The sequence below is a fragment of the Panthera tigris genome, chromosome D2 (genome assembly GCF_018350195.1).
Source record: "Panthera tigris isolate Pti1 chromosome D2, P.tigris_Pti1_mat1.1, whole genome shotgun sequence".
In the NCBI taxonomy this organism is placed as follows: Eukaryota; Metazoa; Chordata; class Mammalia; order Carnivora; family Felidae; genus Panthera; species Panthera tigris.
Window position 1 is genome coordinate 71,575,222 of NC_056670.1, and position 18,965 is coordinate 71,594,186.

Genomic DNA, 18,965 nt, shown 5'->3' on the forward strand with positions numbered 1-18,965 from the left:
GATTAAATCATTCTGACTGCTCCTTTTATGCCTTTCCAAAATCTTAGGAATAGAACTGCTATTAAAAATATAAATGCATTATGATGTCTTTATGGCCATTTTTTTCATATTTGCAATAAAGTAAAAATATGAAACCTGGTATTTATTTGTTGGATCCACAAAATTGTCCCATTCTAAAAAAATAAATATCTACTTACTTTGGAGGATAAGACATAAATTCTAGAATATCAGGGGACATATGCTTTTAAAGGCTTAATCATAATTAAAATTAGTTTTATCATAACTTGCCTTCACTCACATTTGGATGATACATGTTTTCATACTCTAAGTTACTCATTCATGTTCATTAATCAAATACTATTGACTACCAACCAAATGCTGTGGGAAATAGAAAAACAAATAAAATAGATTTTTTTTCCTTATAGAAGATTTCAGAAAAGCCTAAACATATAATACATATTAAAATAGTAAATAATTCATAGATGGGATGATCAATTCAAACTTGGGGAAGGATAGAAGGACTTTTGGAAGTGGGGAAAAAAGATAGATAGAACCTAGACATAGGAGGGGGACATGAAGAAAATTGGGGACAGTTACTTTTTTGTTTGTGTAGTGTTTAAGGATTATTATCCTAAAATCAACTAGAGAGTTGTATGCCTTTGGAATGGTTGGAAAGGTGGTTAATATGAACTTTGAAAAATGATGCAGTATTTGAAATAGTAGTATTGAATGGAAAAATTAGATCTACATTAGATAGAATCAGGGACTGTTCTTGACTGCCATATTTAAACCAGGATTTTCACATTATTTTTAATTTCATGGTTTGTTTTATAAGACATTTTGAATAATAAAACAGTTATTATAGGCAACAAACATGACACTAAGAGCATCTCTTTCATTTTTAAATTTTCTTCACAACAGTGTTTATGGCAGCATGATTATAATCTAATGTATTATGGTCAATTTGTTATTTTGGCTTTATCTTTCTGCTGAATAATTGGCGATAGCAGATTAGTTATAAAACAGATCATCTGTTTTATGGCTTCTTATTGATGTACAAAATGTTAAACTTCATTTTATATAAAAATCACAATCACAAAATAAATTAATTATTTTTCAAAAGTTCTTAAGAAAGGACTCTACATTTCCTCCTAACTTTTGGGTCGAGTTTTTGGCATTCTTTGTCACAATAGCAGAAAGTAGTCCCAAATCTAAGTTCATTTTACGTTTTCCAACTGTCTCATAAATTTGCAACATTTGTTAAAAGGGAGTAGCAGAATGTGTCATGAGCACTGAAGAAAACCGGCCTGTGGTAGTGTGCCATCTTCAAAGACAAAATCAGCGCTTGACATTTAACATAATAATTGCACCAAAGAACACCTACTGAGCGTTCTCAGCATACCAGCCTCTGTGTCAAGTGGTCCCGGTGCGTTAGCTCTTCGGTGAATTATGATATGATTGTTATTCCCATTTTGTGGAGAGAAATAGTAAGTGTTAGAAATGTCCAAGTAGTTTTATTATGGTCCAAGAGTTTGTGGATGGAGAAGCTGGGTTCAAAACGAGTCCTCTGAGGTATCAGTGTAGATATAGGCACTATTAATAGCCCAGCTATACAGATGAGCAAAATTGAGGCTTAGAGGAGTCTAAATAATTTGGTTAAGCTCCAACAGCTAATAAGTGGAAAGGCTGGCATTCAGACACAGGTCCTTCTAACTCCAGAGCCCTGTTATATTTCCTGTCAGCATCTGTGCTAAATCTTGACAAAGTTTATGTTGTGAGCATGCTGTTTACATCTTCTTTGCTCTGACACAGAGGGGACTCAATTCAAGAAGGAACGCATACGGATGTTAGCTGGCAAGAAGGAGGACATTGATAAGGGTATGGCTGAGACCAGAACTTAGTAGCAAAGAGAATCTCACTTTATTCCACTTCATTATTGTAGAGCCATCACATCCAAGCAAGAGTGTTTCATGAGCAATGATTTACCTTTCCTGAGTTTCAATCAGAATATTTGCATTCACTTTCTGAAGTCAGAAACTGAGTATGTCAACCAGAGTCCTGGAACTAGTCCTCTGCTAAGTGGCCCAGAGAGAATTCATTTGGCTAATTCCCTATGTGTATCCTTTATGCTATTTTGTGCCCTAATTATTTTTAAAAAAAATTTTTAACATGTATTTATTTTTGAGAGAGAGAGAGAAGCGAGGAGGGGCAGAGAGAGAGGGAGACACAGAATCTGAAGCAGATCCTCACTCTGAGCTGTCAGCACAGAGCCCGACATGAGCTTGAACTCACAAACTGTTGAGATCATGGCCTGAGCCGAAGTTGGGGGCTTAACCGACTGAGCTACCCAGGCACCTCCTAATTTTTTTTATCATGTCTTCTTTTACCAACTATAGTGTTATGGTCTTGAGCAAGAACAATGTTTTTCTTCTGCTTTGCAAAGCAGAACTTTTAAAAAGTGATGGAAACATTCAACTTTTAAAAAGTGATGGAAATTCAAAGCTCTGAAGACAGATTGGAATCTTTAAAAATACCTTTGTATTCTAATTTTTTTAAGTGAACAAAAGTAATACTCACTGATTTTTTCTTTAGTATGAGTGTTGGGGGGTCACAACAATACGTTATAGTCCAGAGAAGTCTATTTTTTGTCAAAGATAGTGAATTTGGGATATTTATAGATTTAAATTATAATTTGTGGTATTACATATTCATTGACTATATTTTGTAGACCTTTTACTTTTAGAAGTAGGGAAAAGGTAAGCTAAAGTAACAGAAGCTGTTCATTTTCTTAAAACTCTCTTAATTATATGGCATGTGGTTTGTGTTCTGAGGAGAACTAGTACAGATGAAGAAACTTTGTAATACAAAGTTAGAAAATTGTGTTCAGGAGTCCCTGGGTGGCTCAGTCGGTTAAGCACCTGACTCTTGATTTCAGTCCAGGTCATGATCTCACGGTGTGTGAGTTCAAGCCCCAGGTTGGGCTCTGAGCCGACAGCACAGAGCCTGCTTGGGATTCTCTCTCTCTCTCTCTCTCTCTCTCTCTCTCTCTCTCTCTCTCTCTCCCCCCCCCTTGCCCCCCCCCAGCTTGTGCATGCTCTCTTTCTCACTCTCAAAAATAAATAAATAAACATTAAAAAAGAGAAAGAAAGAAAATTGTGTTCAAACCCCAACTAAAAGTTACAGTTTTCTCAAGGCTTTTTGTCCATTACCATCAGAAAAGTAGTTTGTGTATTTGCATATGTGTGTGTCCGTATCTCTGTGTGCATCTGCATGTATATTTTTATTGGCGAGACAAAGAGCATGGTGTCTTCTACACTTAGTGCCCCTTGGCATTTGAAGTAGTATTATGTTTGCATTTTGTATAGATAAAATGTTCAGATCTATTGGCCAATCCTACAAGAGGCACAAACAAGACTATTTTCCAGCAGCTGCATATTTAATAATACCTTTTTAGGTTATATTAAGTGAATAATTTGGTAGCTTAGATCATTTACTTTTTACTTTGAGTATAAGTTTAATTGTCTTCATTAATTTTAAGTATATTCTAAGAACATAAATTATTACTCAGTAATAATTGCATTTTTCCTGTTCCATCAATATTGGCATGCAGATGTTCTCTTTTTAATAATAACAAAACAAGGCCTTAAATTGTATTTTATTTTATTTATTAAAATTTTTTAATGTTTATTTAATTTTGCGAGAGAGACAGAGACAGAGACAGAGCGTCAGCAGGGGAGGGGCAGAGAGAGAGGGAGACAGAATCCAGAGCAGGCTGTAGGCTCTGAGCTGTCAGCACAGAGCCAGACGCGGGGCTTGAACTCATGAACTGCCAGATCATGACATGAGCCAAAGTTGGATGCTTAACTTACTGAGCCACCAAGGCGCCGCCTATATTTTAGATGCTCACTTCATGAACACTGTCACTGCTAGGTTATAAGTGTTAAAACAAAAATGTTAAATAATAAACTGCCATAAGGTATTGGCTTTTGTTCCTTCATCTTTTAAAGGGAATTTAATGAATGATGCATCACAGTGCGACATACATTTACATTCAAATACCATTTGTTAATGTTTTAAGTTAATGCCAGTGAATCTTTAAAAATCTCTGTGAATAATGAAGCTATTCATTGTGTTCAAGGATTTTGCCTTTTTCAGTGATAGGATTTTCTTCTCATTTGAAAGAGTATTTAATTGCATCGCTCATCCACTTTTAATATTTAATAATAATTTTATTAGCTGTGTAGAATGAGAAGGGCAAGATTTGCAATATCTACTGCTGGTCATCAATTTTTTTCTTATCAGGACTTAATGAATATTATAATTACAAGGAAAGGCAGAAATATAAATTAGCTCGGTAGTTGGCTGAGACTTACTAGTTTATTGGTTTTAGCTTTTGGGTAAAGCCCAGAGTAGGCACAAGGAAAAAGAAGCAAATATCTGGGCGTGGTTTAGACACCTTGGCACAAAATTTTTGCAAACTGCCAACCATTCCTCACTTTAAATAATGAACATGGAGGGTTTGAATCAAGTTATAAATACTGTCATTGGCAATTCGTGTTGATTCCATTGCAGTTGACCGGGCGTCTCGATGACTTCTCACACTTAGCCTTTGTAGGAAGATGTTTCTTCAATCTCTGTTAATACATTTCGAAACTTTTTGTTATCTTTTCTTAAATATTTTTACTGTTATTTGCTTTCAGCTAAGACAAAAGCTGCATTACTTGGAGTAGGAAACCTTGGCATAGCCATCATCACAGTAGCACTTCTTGCTGAAGTAGAACCCCTCAGCTGGAGTTTTCAAAATGCGTTTGAGTACATTTCATTAGGTCTGTGGGAGAGAGGTCAGGGGGAAAGTTCTCTCTGCAGGTCCCATACGTTTAAAGCCTCTGCGGATTTATGACCCAGGCCCTGGGGAGAAAACAAATTTTCATTTTTGGGATCTAGCTGTAGGTCTGTGTATCAGATGATTCCTAAATTTTGAGTACCATTTGTTCAAAATGGAACCAGATATTGTTGAATCTCATGTATCTTTAAGCCTATTTTAAACAAATCATTTTTACCCCCCTCCAGCAACTGCTTCGAGAACGACAGCAGATGGCCAGCCGTCCCTTTGCGTCTGTTGATGTAGCACTGGAAGTAGGAGCTGAACAAACGGAGTATCTGCGAGGGCCAGTGGAGGTAGGACCGGTGGTGCAGAGAAGACCACTGTGATTTGCATATTTATGTCGCTTCTCTAATCTGCATCTGCTTGTGCAGCCAAATACAGTCTGATTATGTCGAGTTGACAAGATTCAGCTACATATGTTATGCCACTTCCAAGGCACATAGTTTTAATGGTATGACACGAGCTGTAACAGAAGCCACTGGAGAATCTATTAGCTTAGGCAAGAGTGACAGACTGCTCACCTGGCAGCCTTTCTCTGACAGATAGGAGCTGAAGGAATTTAAGATCCAGGTATGATGGAAGAAACAAAGCACCTATATTTAGTCCTTGGAGTGCCCAACACCTTTTCGTTAACAATTCACATTTATCTTTATTAATGAAGTTGACTATAAACGGTGGGTGGAGTTGAGTTGCATTTTAATTACATAGTCTCCTTTTTGAATGTTGAGAATTGTAGAATATTGTGAATGCTTTTATTTGTAGCAATGGCTGTATTAGTATATTCTTTTATTGCAAATGCAGAAATGGAGTGTGGTGAAGGAGAAATCATTATGTGCAAGTAAATGTAGAACTGGATTCCTGAAATAACGCATGGAACATTTTCTGAAAATAATAGCCCCCAGAGAGGAAAAATCCACAGATTATGATTTATGGTTAATGACTAATCAAAGCATTTTGAGGCCTAGTAATGGAGTTGTATGCTGATTATTTTTTATTTATATTTCACATATGGTAAGGTGTTTACACAGGAACATTAAGAAGCGCCGTAGGGTTGAAAATTGTATTCCCTTTTTTGAAAAGTGCCATTATGTGACTAATTTCATGTTGCTATTTTCAAATCATGCTTTTCTTCAAGGAAAGCAAGGGATATAAAAATAGACTCCTCCGAAAACCCAGGAAGAAATATAATTGATTCTGTCTATAGCATTTTGGTTATTTTGGAAATAAATTAAACAACTGAATCAGACCTTGTAGATGTTATACAAAGAGCTGGTTTTTAGAGGACATTTCTCTGTGAAAATTTTTTTAGCTGTTGTGTACTTGAGTTTTTACTCTTCTAGATCACATGTGGCAATGGAAGCTTAGAACATTAAGAAATTTATATGTGTATCTTCCATTGTTACTTGGGCAGAAATTAGAAGAGAGAATGATTAAACGCAAGTTACAGTAAGTGCTCTAATTTCATGCTGGCCCTTTGCCTCGCACACCTTAGGACAAAATCTCTTAACAAATAGTAAACTCAACTATTTGAATCCAACTTCTTTCTCCTCATCTGTTAAAAAACATTCTAAAACACAAGTCACAAGAGAAAAATGAATGTAAATAATACATACATAGTCCACAGAGGAAAAGGACCAATCAAAGAACCAGAAAACACAAACTTACAAAATAAATGTAATTAACATACATATGCGCCACCAGAGTGTGTCAGTTTCTGCTTACTAGCGCTCAACCATGTATCGTTAGGTGTGTGTGTTCATAATCATTCCATTTCTTTGTTTTATTTTTTCCAAATTTAATTTCCTTCTTTATCATTGTCATTTTTAGCATTAAATTTTATTTAAAATTTCTACCTCTCCTTTCTTTTAGTTTCTGTTTGCTAGTCCTTCTAGTTACTAGAGGACTAGTTACTAGTCCTTCTTTTATTCTTTTATTTCCAGTCTGTTTCCTTTTGTTTTATTACCTATCCCTTGCAGAAATGACCATTAACTTTTTATTTTGCCACTCATTCTGTGAGTCTGTCTTTTGATTAACTGCCTGAATCTATTTACACTGAAAATAATTACTGTTCTCCCAACGTTTGTTTTAGCTACTCCATTGTGTGTCTGTGTGTACACATTGTTCTTGTAGTTACTACCCTTCTCTTTTTCCACGTGTCTTTTGGATAAATTGATTTCCTTCCACTAAACAGAGTGTTACATATTCTATTTCTGTGTTTCTGATGGTGACCCGTTACTTACCAAGATTCATAGTGGTGGTTATTTTCCCTATCACTAAAAGTGTATTAATACACATTCCTGCCCTGCCTGTCTCAAACAAAATTAATACATGAGCGTGCTCTCAACTCCCTCTGTTCCTCCTACCTATGTTAATACTGTTTGGAGATTTTAATCCAGATATTCTGGGTGTACTTTTTTTAGTGTGGCATGTTTAAGTAACGATGAACGATCTTCACCCTTCTTTACTCTTTATATCTACTTGCTTACTCATACATTCCTTTATATTTCACTATAGTAAATCCTCCAAGAGATTCTTCATTTATTTAAAAAAATTTTTAATGTTTATTTAATCTGAGGCAGAGGGAGACAGAACATGAGTGGCGGAGGAGCAGAGAGAGAGGGAGACACAGAATGTGAAGCAGGCTCCAGGCTCTGAGCTGTCAACACAGAGCCCGATGCAGGGCTTGAACTCACAAACCTTGAGATCATGACCTGAGCTGAAGTCGGTAGCTCAATCAACTGAGCCATCCAGGCGCCCCCTCTAAGAGATGCTTTAAAGAGAATTTTTATGTGGCATAATCTTTGAGACTTCAGATGCCTACCAATATGCTTATTTTGTCCCCACATGTAAATAACAGTTTAATTGGATATAAAATTCAAAGTTCTCTTCTTCAAAACTTCAGAGGCATAACTCTTTTGTCCCAAGTCTGATGTCAGTTTGATTCTTTGTCCTTTGTAAATGGTCTCCATTTCTTTTTCTTCAATCTTTCATAATTTTCTCTTGTTTCTTAATGTTTTTAAATCTCTCTCTGATGTGTGTCCATATCCTCCTATTTGGCAATCTGTGCCCCTTTGAATCTGCAGGCCTATAATTTTATGTAATTCTGACTAATCTTTGGTTACTGTTTCTTTAAATATTTCTTACCATAATCTGTCCTGGAATTGCTATTAGATGCTCTTGATACTTCTTCTATCATCTATATTTCTGAACTTTTTCTCATTATTTGTACTCTTTTATTTCTTCTCGATGCCTCTCGGAGCATTCCGCCACCTGCCATTCCACATCGTCTTTAGATGTATCCTTTCTGCTATTTCGCCCATTCATTGCCTTCCTATCACCAATGATATATTTTGTTGTTAATAGCTGCAGCTGTTTTTTTCTTCATAACTGCTTGTTGATGTTTCATATTTCGAATACCCTCCCTTATCTTTCTGAAACCATTCATTATATTTTATTTAAATGTTGTTCCTTCTTTCCTTGTGCTTACACTCTTCAGAGGTATCCTTTTTTTTTTTTTTTTTCTATGTACACCTATTTTACTTTAGGTACTAAGATCCATTTAGGAAGAGGGATAAAATTCTTGACTCTCCATTGTGCTCTTTCAAGCAATTTAGTGGTTGGGTATGAGCCAGCTGTCCGTAGTGTATAACCTGGGTTCAGTCACCACTGCTCATTTGCCATGGATGTCCTTTTTACTAAGAGAGAACTTTCAAATACCTCCTTTCCAAACATTATCCCCCTCAGATGGTAGCCTTTCTCTGATGTAATCGCAGGTACTCAGTTGAGGAGGGAGAAGTGAATGCCTAGGGGTTGTCCCGTCTCCAACATGTATGGCTCTGGGATTCTGCCCCCCGCCCCCAGATGACCTCTAAAGCTACTCTATCATTAGTTTGCAGCCTTGAGCTGACACTGGGCTGGTTTCTGTTGCTTTTCTGCTCCCCCCAAAAGGTGACATAGGCATCACCTATCCAGACAACTGCGGATAGTGGGGCCTCTCCTAGTGCAGGCCACCATTTACTTCCCACGAGAGGCCTAACCACCTACCTTTCCAACTGTTTCTTCAAGAACATTGCTGAGTATGTTCTGACCACTGGCATCATCCCTATTCCTTATATGTGATCACTGTGTTTAAACTCAGGGGAAGAGACAACTGACTCATTCTGGTTTATGATTTGTTGGCTGCAGGACGATGTGTGCAAGTGCTTTGTATCCTTTAAAGCATTCTACTAATGTTGGGAGTCTTGTTATTTTTCTCATTTTATTACTTAGTTATATAAATAGTTGGCATGCCTCTATTTCTTTTGTACCACTTGTTTTCAATGAAATGTCAGAGAAGAAAAATATTTACGTGCTAATTCTCATTTTGCAGGCCCTTTGTATCTGGGAATCAAGTTTTACTTATTAATATGTAACATTATTTGGTTTTTTTGGAAACAGCTTTAAGGAAATGTACCATACGATTCATCCCATTACATTGTACAACTTGGTGGGTTTTAGTATATACAGAGTTGTGTAACCATCACTAAATCAATTCTAGAATATTTTCATCATCCCCAAGACAAATCCTGTACGGTTCAGCAGTCACTTCCCCTATCTCCCCCAGCACTCTCCCTCAGCCCCAGGCGCTAATCTACTTTTTGTCTTTATAGATTTTCCTAATCTATATTTTCATTTCATTTCATACAAATGGAAACAGCATGTGTTTTCCTGGACTGGCTTCTTTCCCTTAGCATAAATTTTTTAAGGTTCATTCATGTTGTGACATGTGATCAGGACTTCTTTCCTTTTTATTGTGAAATACTATTCTATCATATGGATATAGCACATTTTGTTTATACATTTGTCAGTTGATAGATAATTGGGTTGTTTCCACTTTTTAGATATTCTGAAAAATGCTATCATGATTGTTTACATGCAAGTTTCATTTCTCTTGGGTATGTAATTAAGAATGGAATTGCTGGAACACATGGTGATTTTTTATTATTTGTTGAAAAGAATTTCTTTCCCCCATTTGTGATCTTGGGACCTTTGTTGAAAATCAGTGGAACATAGATGTGGGGATTTGTTTCTGGACACTCAATACTATTCCAATGTTTGATAGATCTATCGCATGATAGTACCACACTATCTTGGTTACTGTAGCTTTGTAGTAAGTTTGGGAATTGGAAAATATGAGTCTCCCAACTTTGTTCTTTTTGACTATTGTTTTGGTTCTTCTGGGTCCCTTGAATTTCCACATTAATTTTAGGATTAGTTTGTCAATTGCTGCAGTGAAGCCCACTAGTGTTTTGATAGGACTTGTGTTGAATCTGTAGATCAATTTGGGGGAATATGTAATATGTAACATTTACTTTATTAAGGTGGTAGTTTTGTAAATTGAGTACCTTCATGCTCCATGCCTCAAATACTAAATTCAAAATCAGATTTCTTCCCTCTTGGTAAATAATTATGATTTCTGATATTCGAAATTCCCTATAGCTGTATATGTCTAACCATCTCAAACAAATCAGCAACATAGATCTAAAAAAATTGCAAGCTAAAAAAATTGTTTTAAGTAGATTCTTTTAGAAATTAAATTGTTTGTTTATTTCTTCCTGTAAAAAATTAAACATCAGAAGTAAATCTGAGCGGCCATTAATATCTTCCTCTGACTTACTTTAGAAAATAATAACAATAGAATTAGAATGTTTAACATTTTATTTTATTTTCTCCTTTGCTAAGCATTTTGTAACACTATTAACTGGAAGTTATCTATCTTAAATGTATACATATACATATGCATATATATGTGAGATTTGTTTTCCATTTTTATAGTACACTGAAAACTGCTCCAAATCTCTTTTTATATATATATGTGTGTAACAGTACAGTGTGGCTTATTGATTTGCTTACACAGTGAATTCCAAAGCTTAGGCCCTGAAATTACATTAAGGATTTTATTTAAACCTAAAAATCAAAGTAATTTTAAAATTTCTCTGCTGGGTTTTCTTAAAATTTGGTGTTTAAACTCAACACAAAGCCATAGGTTAGCTGGCTATTACTGTTCTGTAAATATTTTTTGAGTGTTCATAATGTAGTAAGTTAAGAAATGGATTTCTTTTAAATTAAATTTGACTCATGTGCCACTAAGTTCCACATCTGTAGAGTCAGGGGAAAATGTAAGATACAATATGAAATGAATTACTTTTGATACATCTACAGGTAATTGTGTACTACAGTATACCAAATGGCCTATTCTATGAAATAGATGTGTTCCTAAAATTTTTTACATATATATTGATTATATTTTTAATGAGTGAGGAGTGTTGAATCCTTACAAGACTTTTGTATAAAGCCCTAGGTGTCAAACCTGAAAAAATATATATGTAGCAAGAATAATCACACTCTAAATTATCTATTAGCAAATATGAATCATTATATTTTGCCATATTATAGTGACAAATTAAAATACAGTGTTAAAATTTAATAAATGCACTTAGGTATTAATTTTTATGGAAACACAATGTGCTAGTTGGTTTTAAACTTATCTTAAAAAGAGGATTATTTTTGCAGTAATAGTGTGACCTACAGTATACATGTGTCATTTTTTCTCCGCCCAGCAATAACATGAAAATTTATGGTAATTGGTCAGCAGATTTTCATGGAACGCTTCCTATGTGTCGGGCACTGTTCTAAGTGCTTGGGAAACATCAGAGAATACAACAAAGAACTCTGTCCTCATGTTTATATTATAGCAGGGGATAGAAAATTATTTAATATGTTAAGAAGTTGGTAAGTGCAATGGGAAAAGGAAAAATAAAGCAAGATAAGGGTTTTGAGAATGCTTTGTGGTCCATATGGAGGAGAGTGTGCTATATTGAAGAAGGTGGCAGTCAAGGTGACTTCATTTTGAAGGTGAGATCTGAGCCAATCTTGAAAGAGGGGAAGGAGTTAAGCAGGCAGCAGTTTCCCAGGGAAAACAGTGTTCCAGGCTTAGGAAGAACCCTAGGGTGGTGCGTGCCTGTCAAGTTCATGGAATAGTAAGCATGGGGTCTAGGCAGATGGTAACAGGGCCTTGCAGATCTTTATAAAGACTTTGACATTGAGTTCTGAGTGAAGAGAAGAGCCATTTCCAATCGCAGGGTTGTGCAAGAAGACTGACATAATTTGATGGTTTTAAAAAGGATCACTCTGCCCTTTGGGTTGAGAAAAGTTTGAGAGAGATGTCTTCATACAGTTCCCTGACAAACAGACACCAAGACGAATTTGTTCACCTGGGATTGAAGAATACGCTGGTAGGGAATAGAACCATGAAAAAGGAAATAGAAGGCAGCCAATACCACTATGAACAACCAGAAGTTAATATCCTTGGGAATCACACATCAGACTATGGACACCAGATGCAATGGGGCTGAGTATTTATTCCCCAACTCCTTTTAGTTACTGTTTGAGGACTACTTCTTAGGAGCCCAGAGAAAGCCCTCAGGCAAAAAAAAAAATGCAGGTTTTCACATTGGCAACCATCAGGAAACTGACACAGTAACTGAGGGGTGATGTAAATCATCCTATAGTTCCTGCTACTGGGGCAGGATATAAGGACAGAGACTTGTTAGTAGGCTACTGTAGGAATCTAATAGCAGTAGATTGCTATTAGATTATGGTGGCAAGACCAGGGCGGTAGCAGTTGAAGGGATGAGTCCAGAAGTGATCACCTTCTGGACTACGTTTTTAAGGTTGCTATTCGTATAATGTTCTCATTTTGAAAGTCTTTCCAGTGACATGATCGTAAAGTCTAAATAGAGAGATAAAAAAATGATTTTTCAGTTCTGGCTCAAGATGGAAACGTGGAAAGATCCTGCACTTACTACCTCCTCCTACAGACACACTGATTCCACATCTATATATGGAACACTTTTCTCAAAAAAAAAATCCTAAAAATTGGTGGAGCAACCCCTTTAGATCAAGTGAATGGGAGGAAAACCACATTGAAGCAGGTAGGAAAAGGCGAGACACAGTCTCAAAATAAACCCCACCCCGACACTCACACTCAGGAGAGAACTAAAAACCCAGAGCTTCTCCCTGAGGGGTGAAGGGTTTGTACTTCACATCAGGCATACCAACTTTTAAGACCATTTCCTGGGAGATGAGCCCCCAAAGCATCTGGCTTTGAAGACCAGTGGAGCTGTGCCTGAGGGGCAGGCTTCTGGTTTGGTGCACTTACAGCCGCTACAGAGGTTCTCAAGTAATGCGGGCTGGTGGACATTATCTTTGCGTTCTCCCTCTTCCTTGCTCCAGCTTGCTGGTATCTTCTGGAATGGAGTTTATATCCTTGTCTGGTGCCCTGAGTGTTGCAGCTGCCACCAGGGGACACCTCTTCATTGCTTGGCTCTGGTGACCAGTGGGGCATATATTCACAAGTCCTACAGGATTGTAACCAAAGGTAGCTATTTAAGACTTCTTAAATAGCTACCATCCCCAGGCCACAGCAAGAGGCAACAAACTCAGGGGCTCAGTCTTTCTGTGAAAGAGGCCTATTAGTTTATCATCATAGCTGCAGCCTGAGGGCCAGGCTTCTAATTAAATAAACATCTAAAGGCTGACTGCAAATCATATATCTGATAAGGGGTTAATATTCAATGTTTATATGGAACTCATACAACTTAACAGAAAAAAACAGATTAAAACATAGGCAGAGGATCTGAATAGATGTTTCTAGAGAAAACACAGAGATGGCCAGCAGGTATATGAACAGATGCTCAGTTATCAAAAAGATAAGAAATAATAAATGTTGGCAAAGATAAGTATTGAGAGGAACTCTAATGGATTGTTGGTGGGAATGTAAATTGGTATAGCCATTGTGGAGAACTGTATGGAGTTTCCTTTAAAAAATTAAAAATAGAACTACCATACGATCCAGCAGTTCTACTTCTGGGCATTTATCAAAGGAAAATGAAAACACTAATTCAAAAATATATCTGCAGTTCCATATTTATTACCACATTATTTACAATAGCCAAGATATGGAAACAACATAAGTGTGCATTGATAGATGAGTGGATAAATAAGAAGTGAGAGTATATATATATGGAATTATATATATATGGAATTACATATATATGGAATTATATATATATATGGAATATATATATTCTGTGCTGACAGCTCAGAGCCTGTAGCCTGCTTTGGATTCTGTGTCTCCCCCACCCCCCGCCCCTCCTCCACTCTCTTTCTTTCTCTCTCTCTCTCTCAAAAATAAATAACATTAAAAATATTTTTAAAAAACTAAAAAAAGAATGAAATTTTGCCATTTGCAAACACATGGATGGACTTTGAGGGCATTATGGTAAGTGAAATAAGTCAAAAAGAGAAAGGCAAATACCATATGATCTGATGTATAGGTGGAATCTAAACAAGAAAGAAAGAAAGAAAGAAAGAAAGAAAGAAAGAAAGAAAGAGAAAGAAAGAAAGAAAGAAAAAGAAAGAAAGAAAGAAAGAAAGAAAGAAAGAAAGAAAGAAAGAAAGAAAAAGAAAAGAGAGAGGGAAGGAAAGGAAAGGAGGGAAGAAATGAAGGAAGGAAAGGAAAGGAAAGGAAAGGAAAGGAAAGGAAAGGAAAGGAAAGGAAAGGAAAGGAAAAAAAGAAAGAAAAGGAAGAAAGAAAAGGCAAGCTCATAAGACACAGAGAACAGACTGGTGATTCCCAGAGCCAAGGGTCAGGGACTGTGCAAAATGGGTGAAGGGAATCAAAGATACAAACTTCTAGTTATAAAATAAATAAGCCATATGAATGCAATGTACTGCATGATGACCATAGTTAGTAATAATATATTGTATATTTGGGGTGTCTGGGTGGCTCAGAGTTGATTAAGCTCTTGCTAGGGCTCATGTCATGGTCTCACGGTTCATGAGATTGACCCCCACATTAGGCTGTGTGCTGATAGAATCCCTGCTTGGGATTCTCTCTCTCTCTCTCTCTCTCTCTCTCTCTCTCTCTCTCTCTCTCTCAATCTCTCTCTTTCTTTCTCCCTCATACCCCTCTCTCTCAAAATAAATAAACATTAAAAAAATAATACTGTATTGTATGTTTGAAGGTTGCTAGGAGAACAAGTCTTAAAAGTTCTCATCACAAGAAAAAAATTGTATACGTATGGTGACAGATGTTAACTAGACTTATTATGGTGATCATTTTGCAATATATACAAATATCATCACATTGGCTCATTATATTTTACACTTGAAACTAATATAGTGTTGTCAATTATACATCAAAAAATTTCAGAACAAGAAAATTATTTTATCTTTTCAAATGGCACTGTAATCATTCTAGAACTTCTGAGGCTGCTGTATTTATTCATTGAGATACATAATGGCATTCTGTCTTAGTCTCTCAAGCAACAAAATATGTGCCTTTCTTTATCAACTGATAGAAACCATGGGAAATGGAGGCAAAAGCATCTATCGCCCTTTAAGTGACTTAGACTGGCTGGCTTTGTTAGCTCTGGTGTCAGACTAAGAGCACAGCAAACAATTGGATGACCAGCAAGTGAACATACAACCCTTTGACTGAAGTGATGAGGATGTTAAAAATGTACATTTCTTACTCATGTTTTGTTTTGTTTTGTTTTGTTTTTGCTGGGAGTATAAACTTGTATGAGTCCTTAAGTATAATTGGCAGTTTTGCTGGGATATTATTCTTTGTTTCTATTTTCATTTCTAATTATTTTTTTAGCCAATTATTCTCATGCTGCCACTTATAACACTGAAAAACAAAACCACTTCCTGGCCAGCAATAAAGGATTTGTTAACTTATTATATGTTACACAGTAGTATATACATTGTGATCTAATTTCGATAAACATGGAAAAGAGTAAATTCTTAATAATAGTTATATCTAGCAGGGTGGGATATATGAGTTGTTCTTCGTGCATAGCATTCTGTACTGTCCTTTCTCTGATGGCATGCACTGCCCCCCCCTTTTTTTTTAACAAGGAATTAATGATAGTATCAGTCTAATGGAAGTACAAAATGTGGGCTAGTTTTTCCCAATTTTTAGACTCATACTAACTTCACATATATTCAGGTTTGAAATTTTGCCAGTTATTTAAGATGAATGTTTCTGGTCATCATTTCCATTTTAGGGAATAAAAACCCTGTTCATATTGTACATATTATGGGCTGCTCTGTTACCTCTTAACCCACTGTAATTAATTTATCTACATTTCAATTTTTGATAATGTAGATGACCAGTGGGGTGTATTCTGTAACATTAGCACTTAGGTATTCATCAAGCATGTACTAGAGAGAGCTTTCCAGACAATAGAAATGAGGATTCATGGTGCCAAAGTAAGGGGCTTCATCTTGATCTTCCTAGGTCATGGGAAAAATTGAAATGTTTCAATTGAGTTTAAGATTCTTTTCTTCAACATTTGTTTACATACACTTTCTTACATTAATCTAAGCCTTACATTAATCTAAGGAAAAAGGCACAGCAATTTCATTTGTTCTGTTTACCAGAATCAGGTATAAGTGAGCAAACTGAGGCTCTGTGAGCTTAAGACCTTTGTTCGAAACCACATATTCGTTCACCAGTAGAGCAAGAACTGGGATCTGAATCTCAGATTGGCCCCAAAGTTTCTCTCTTATCCCATTCTTTAAACATGCTGATATTAGTTCAAGCTGGGAACACATCTTAGGCCCTAACGTTATCAGTGGAATATTTTCTTGCAAAACATGGAGTTACTTGAGGTTTTTGTAGTATTCTTTGATTCCAGGGACTCGGACAGTCATGAAGAATTGAGACAGTTAGCCTAGTACACGATGTAAGAAACCTCTTGTCCAAGGTGACAGGCACATTGTCCAGGCCAGACAAATGAGCAGCTGTATGGTAAGAGCACTGCTGGCTTCACCACAGAGAAGCATGAGTTGCTGGGCACAGCCAGTGGCCAGCCCCTCTGGCATTTCATTCCTGCCCGCCATCTTCCTGGACAGTAGTTCCTATGGTTGGCGTCAGTGATTTATTTTCTTTTCCCTGGGTTTTCGCTTTTGGAAGTGTCATAACCATCTTGTGATATTTGAATTTTAATTATTTTGTTAACATTGACCATGATTCTTTAATTATGTAAGTAATAAATCCTCACTGTGGAAAAAGTAGTGCAAAAATAATCAAAGTTAAAATTGAAATCTTCCATAATCTCACTATCCATAAATACTCACTGACAGAACTTTTATTTCCTCCCAGTAACATTTTCCTTTTGCACATACGTATTTTTACAAAATTGAAAGTATATTCTATATTTGATTTTACATTCTGTTTTTCTCATTTGGTGAACATTTTTTACTTCTAGGTTTGTGTTTAAAATGTTGTATTAATTATTTTCTGGCATAACATAATTTATTTCCCTATTTTATTTTCAATTAGCTTGATTCCAATTTCACATTATTATAAATAAGACTGTAATTAATTCTTGTACACAACTCTTGATCCTAATCTGTAGAAGAAAACCTATTAGGTCAAAAATTATAACCTTTTGTGGATCTTGAGATACACTGCTTATTTACTTTCCAAAATTGCCCCTATTTGTACTACTTTTAGTAAAGTATGAGAATTCTGGTTTTCTAGCACCGGTGTCAAAAATTATTTTAAAAGCATTTCTAAAAACAGTCTTGTTAATTTTTGATACATGAAATGTTGTCTTTTCTTCATCAGACATCTTATTAGTAGTGAGAGTGAATATTTTCGTATTGTCTTTGACCATTTTATTTCTCCTCATTCATTTCATTGACCAGTATTTCCTTGTCCTCCTTTATTTTTTTAAATTTTTTTATATTTATTTATTTTTGAGGGGGGGGGGCAGAGGGAGAGGGAGACACAGAATCCGAAGCTGGCTCCAGGCTCCGAGCTGTCAGCACAGAGCCCAACGTGGGGCTTGAACCCACCAACCATGAGATCAGGACCTGAGTCGAAGTTGGATGCTCAACCGACTGAGCCACCCAGGCACCCCATGTATTCCTTTATTTTAATAGCATTTATTGATGGTACTCTGGTTATGCAAGATTTTCTATATCAATTACAGAAAATTTGAAGATGTTAGAAGAGCTTTCAGTTTTTTCTTCATTTTTGTATTGGAACATTCTTTGTTTCTTATTTATACCAAATATATTAAATGTATATTTTCTGTTATAAATATTTTCCCTTCTGATATTGCTATTAGAACTTTATATTTTCTCTATTTTTTTCTATTAATCAGACTGTCTTAGTAATATTTTCAGACATTACCCTTGCTTCCTGTTTCTCCTGACTTTTCTATTATGTCCCCTTTTTTGCTGGCCTTCTTTTGAATTGACGATTGTTTTTTAAAAAAAATCAGTATTTCTCAACTTTCTCCTCAAATTTCCTCAATTTTTTTTCTTTAACCAATTTTATGTTATACACTCTTGCTCTTTTTATAGTAATTTCTCTTCAATTTTTAACAGGCATAATTACAGTCTGAAATTAATGAACACTTCTACTTCTTTGCAAACAATGTAGGAACCTAAAAACAGTTTGAATCTTATGTGACGCAGTTTTTTTGTAGTTCTGAGTTTGTCACTAGTTGAATTAAACATTATTATTGACGTTGTTGCTTTACATGATCAATATGTGTTTAAATTTACTAACATATTTACAATTTCTTTTCTCACTGTTTTTCTTTGCATTCAGAGCTTGCTTCCAAAATGTTTGCTTTGTCCCATGACTTGCCTTTAGAAATTCCTTTACCACATGTCGTTTGATAATAAAATCGTTTAGTTTGCTGCTTACTGCTCCCCTTTTCAGTTTTCCCTAATTACTTACACTCTAAGAAATGTTTTAAAAATATACCTTGTCAAGCATCTAGTTGATTTGCAATGGGAGGGACATACTTGCACATTTCGTTTATTTGAAAATTGTTCTCGCATTTGGCTTCCAATGTCACAACTGAGAAGTCTTCTAACAGTATTGTTACCATTCCTTTGCAGCTAATCTAGCCCATCTTTCCAATGGCTTTTGTCTCTGGTATTCTGCAGTTTTACCATGATTTTCCTAACATGAATTTACTTGTATTTATGCCACTTGGCATATTTTGTG

The 18,965-nt window shown here is 35.9% G+C and overlaps 1 protein-coding gene across 5 annotated transcripts in view; it reads left to right on the forward strand.

The window, feature by feature from the left end:
• The window catches only part of ATRNL1 (attractin like 1), a 757,637-nt gene that overhangs the window by 509,037 nt on the left and 229,635 nt on the right, over positions 1–18,965 (forward strand). For 4 of the 5 annotated variants that reach the window (XM_042960329.1, XM_042960330.1, XM_042960331.1 and 1 more), the window contains exon 27: positions 5,071–5,178. In XM_042960329.1, the coding sequence (XP_042816263.1) occupies positions 5,071–5,178 (108 nt within the window). Of the gene's footprint in view, positions 1–5,070; positions 5,179–16,616; positions 16,674–18,965 lie in introns of those variants that run through there. The other variant, XM_042960333.1, reaches the window with a different exon arrangement.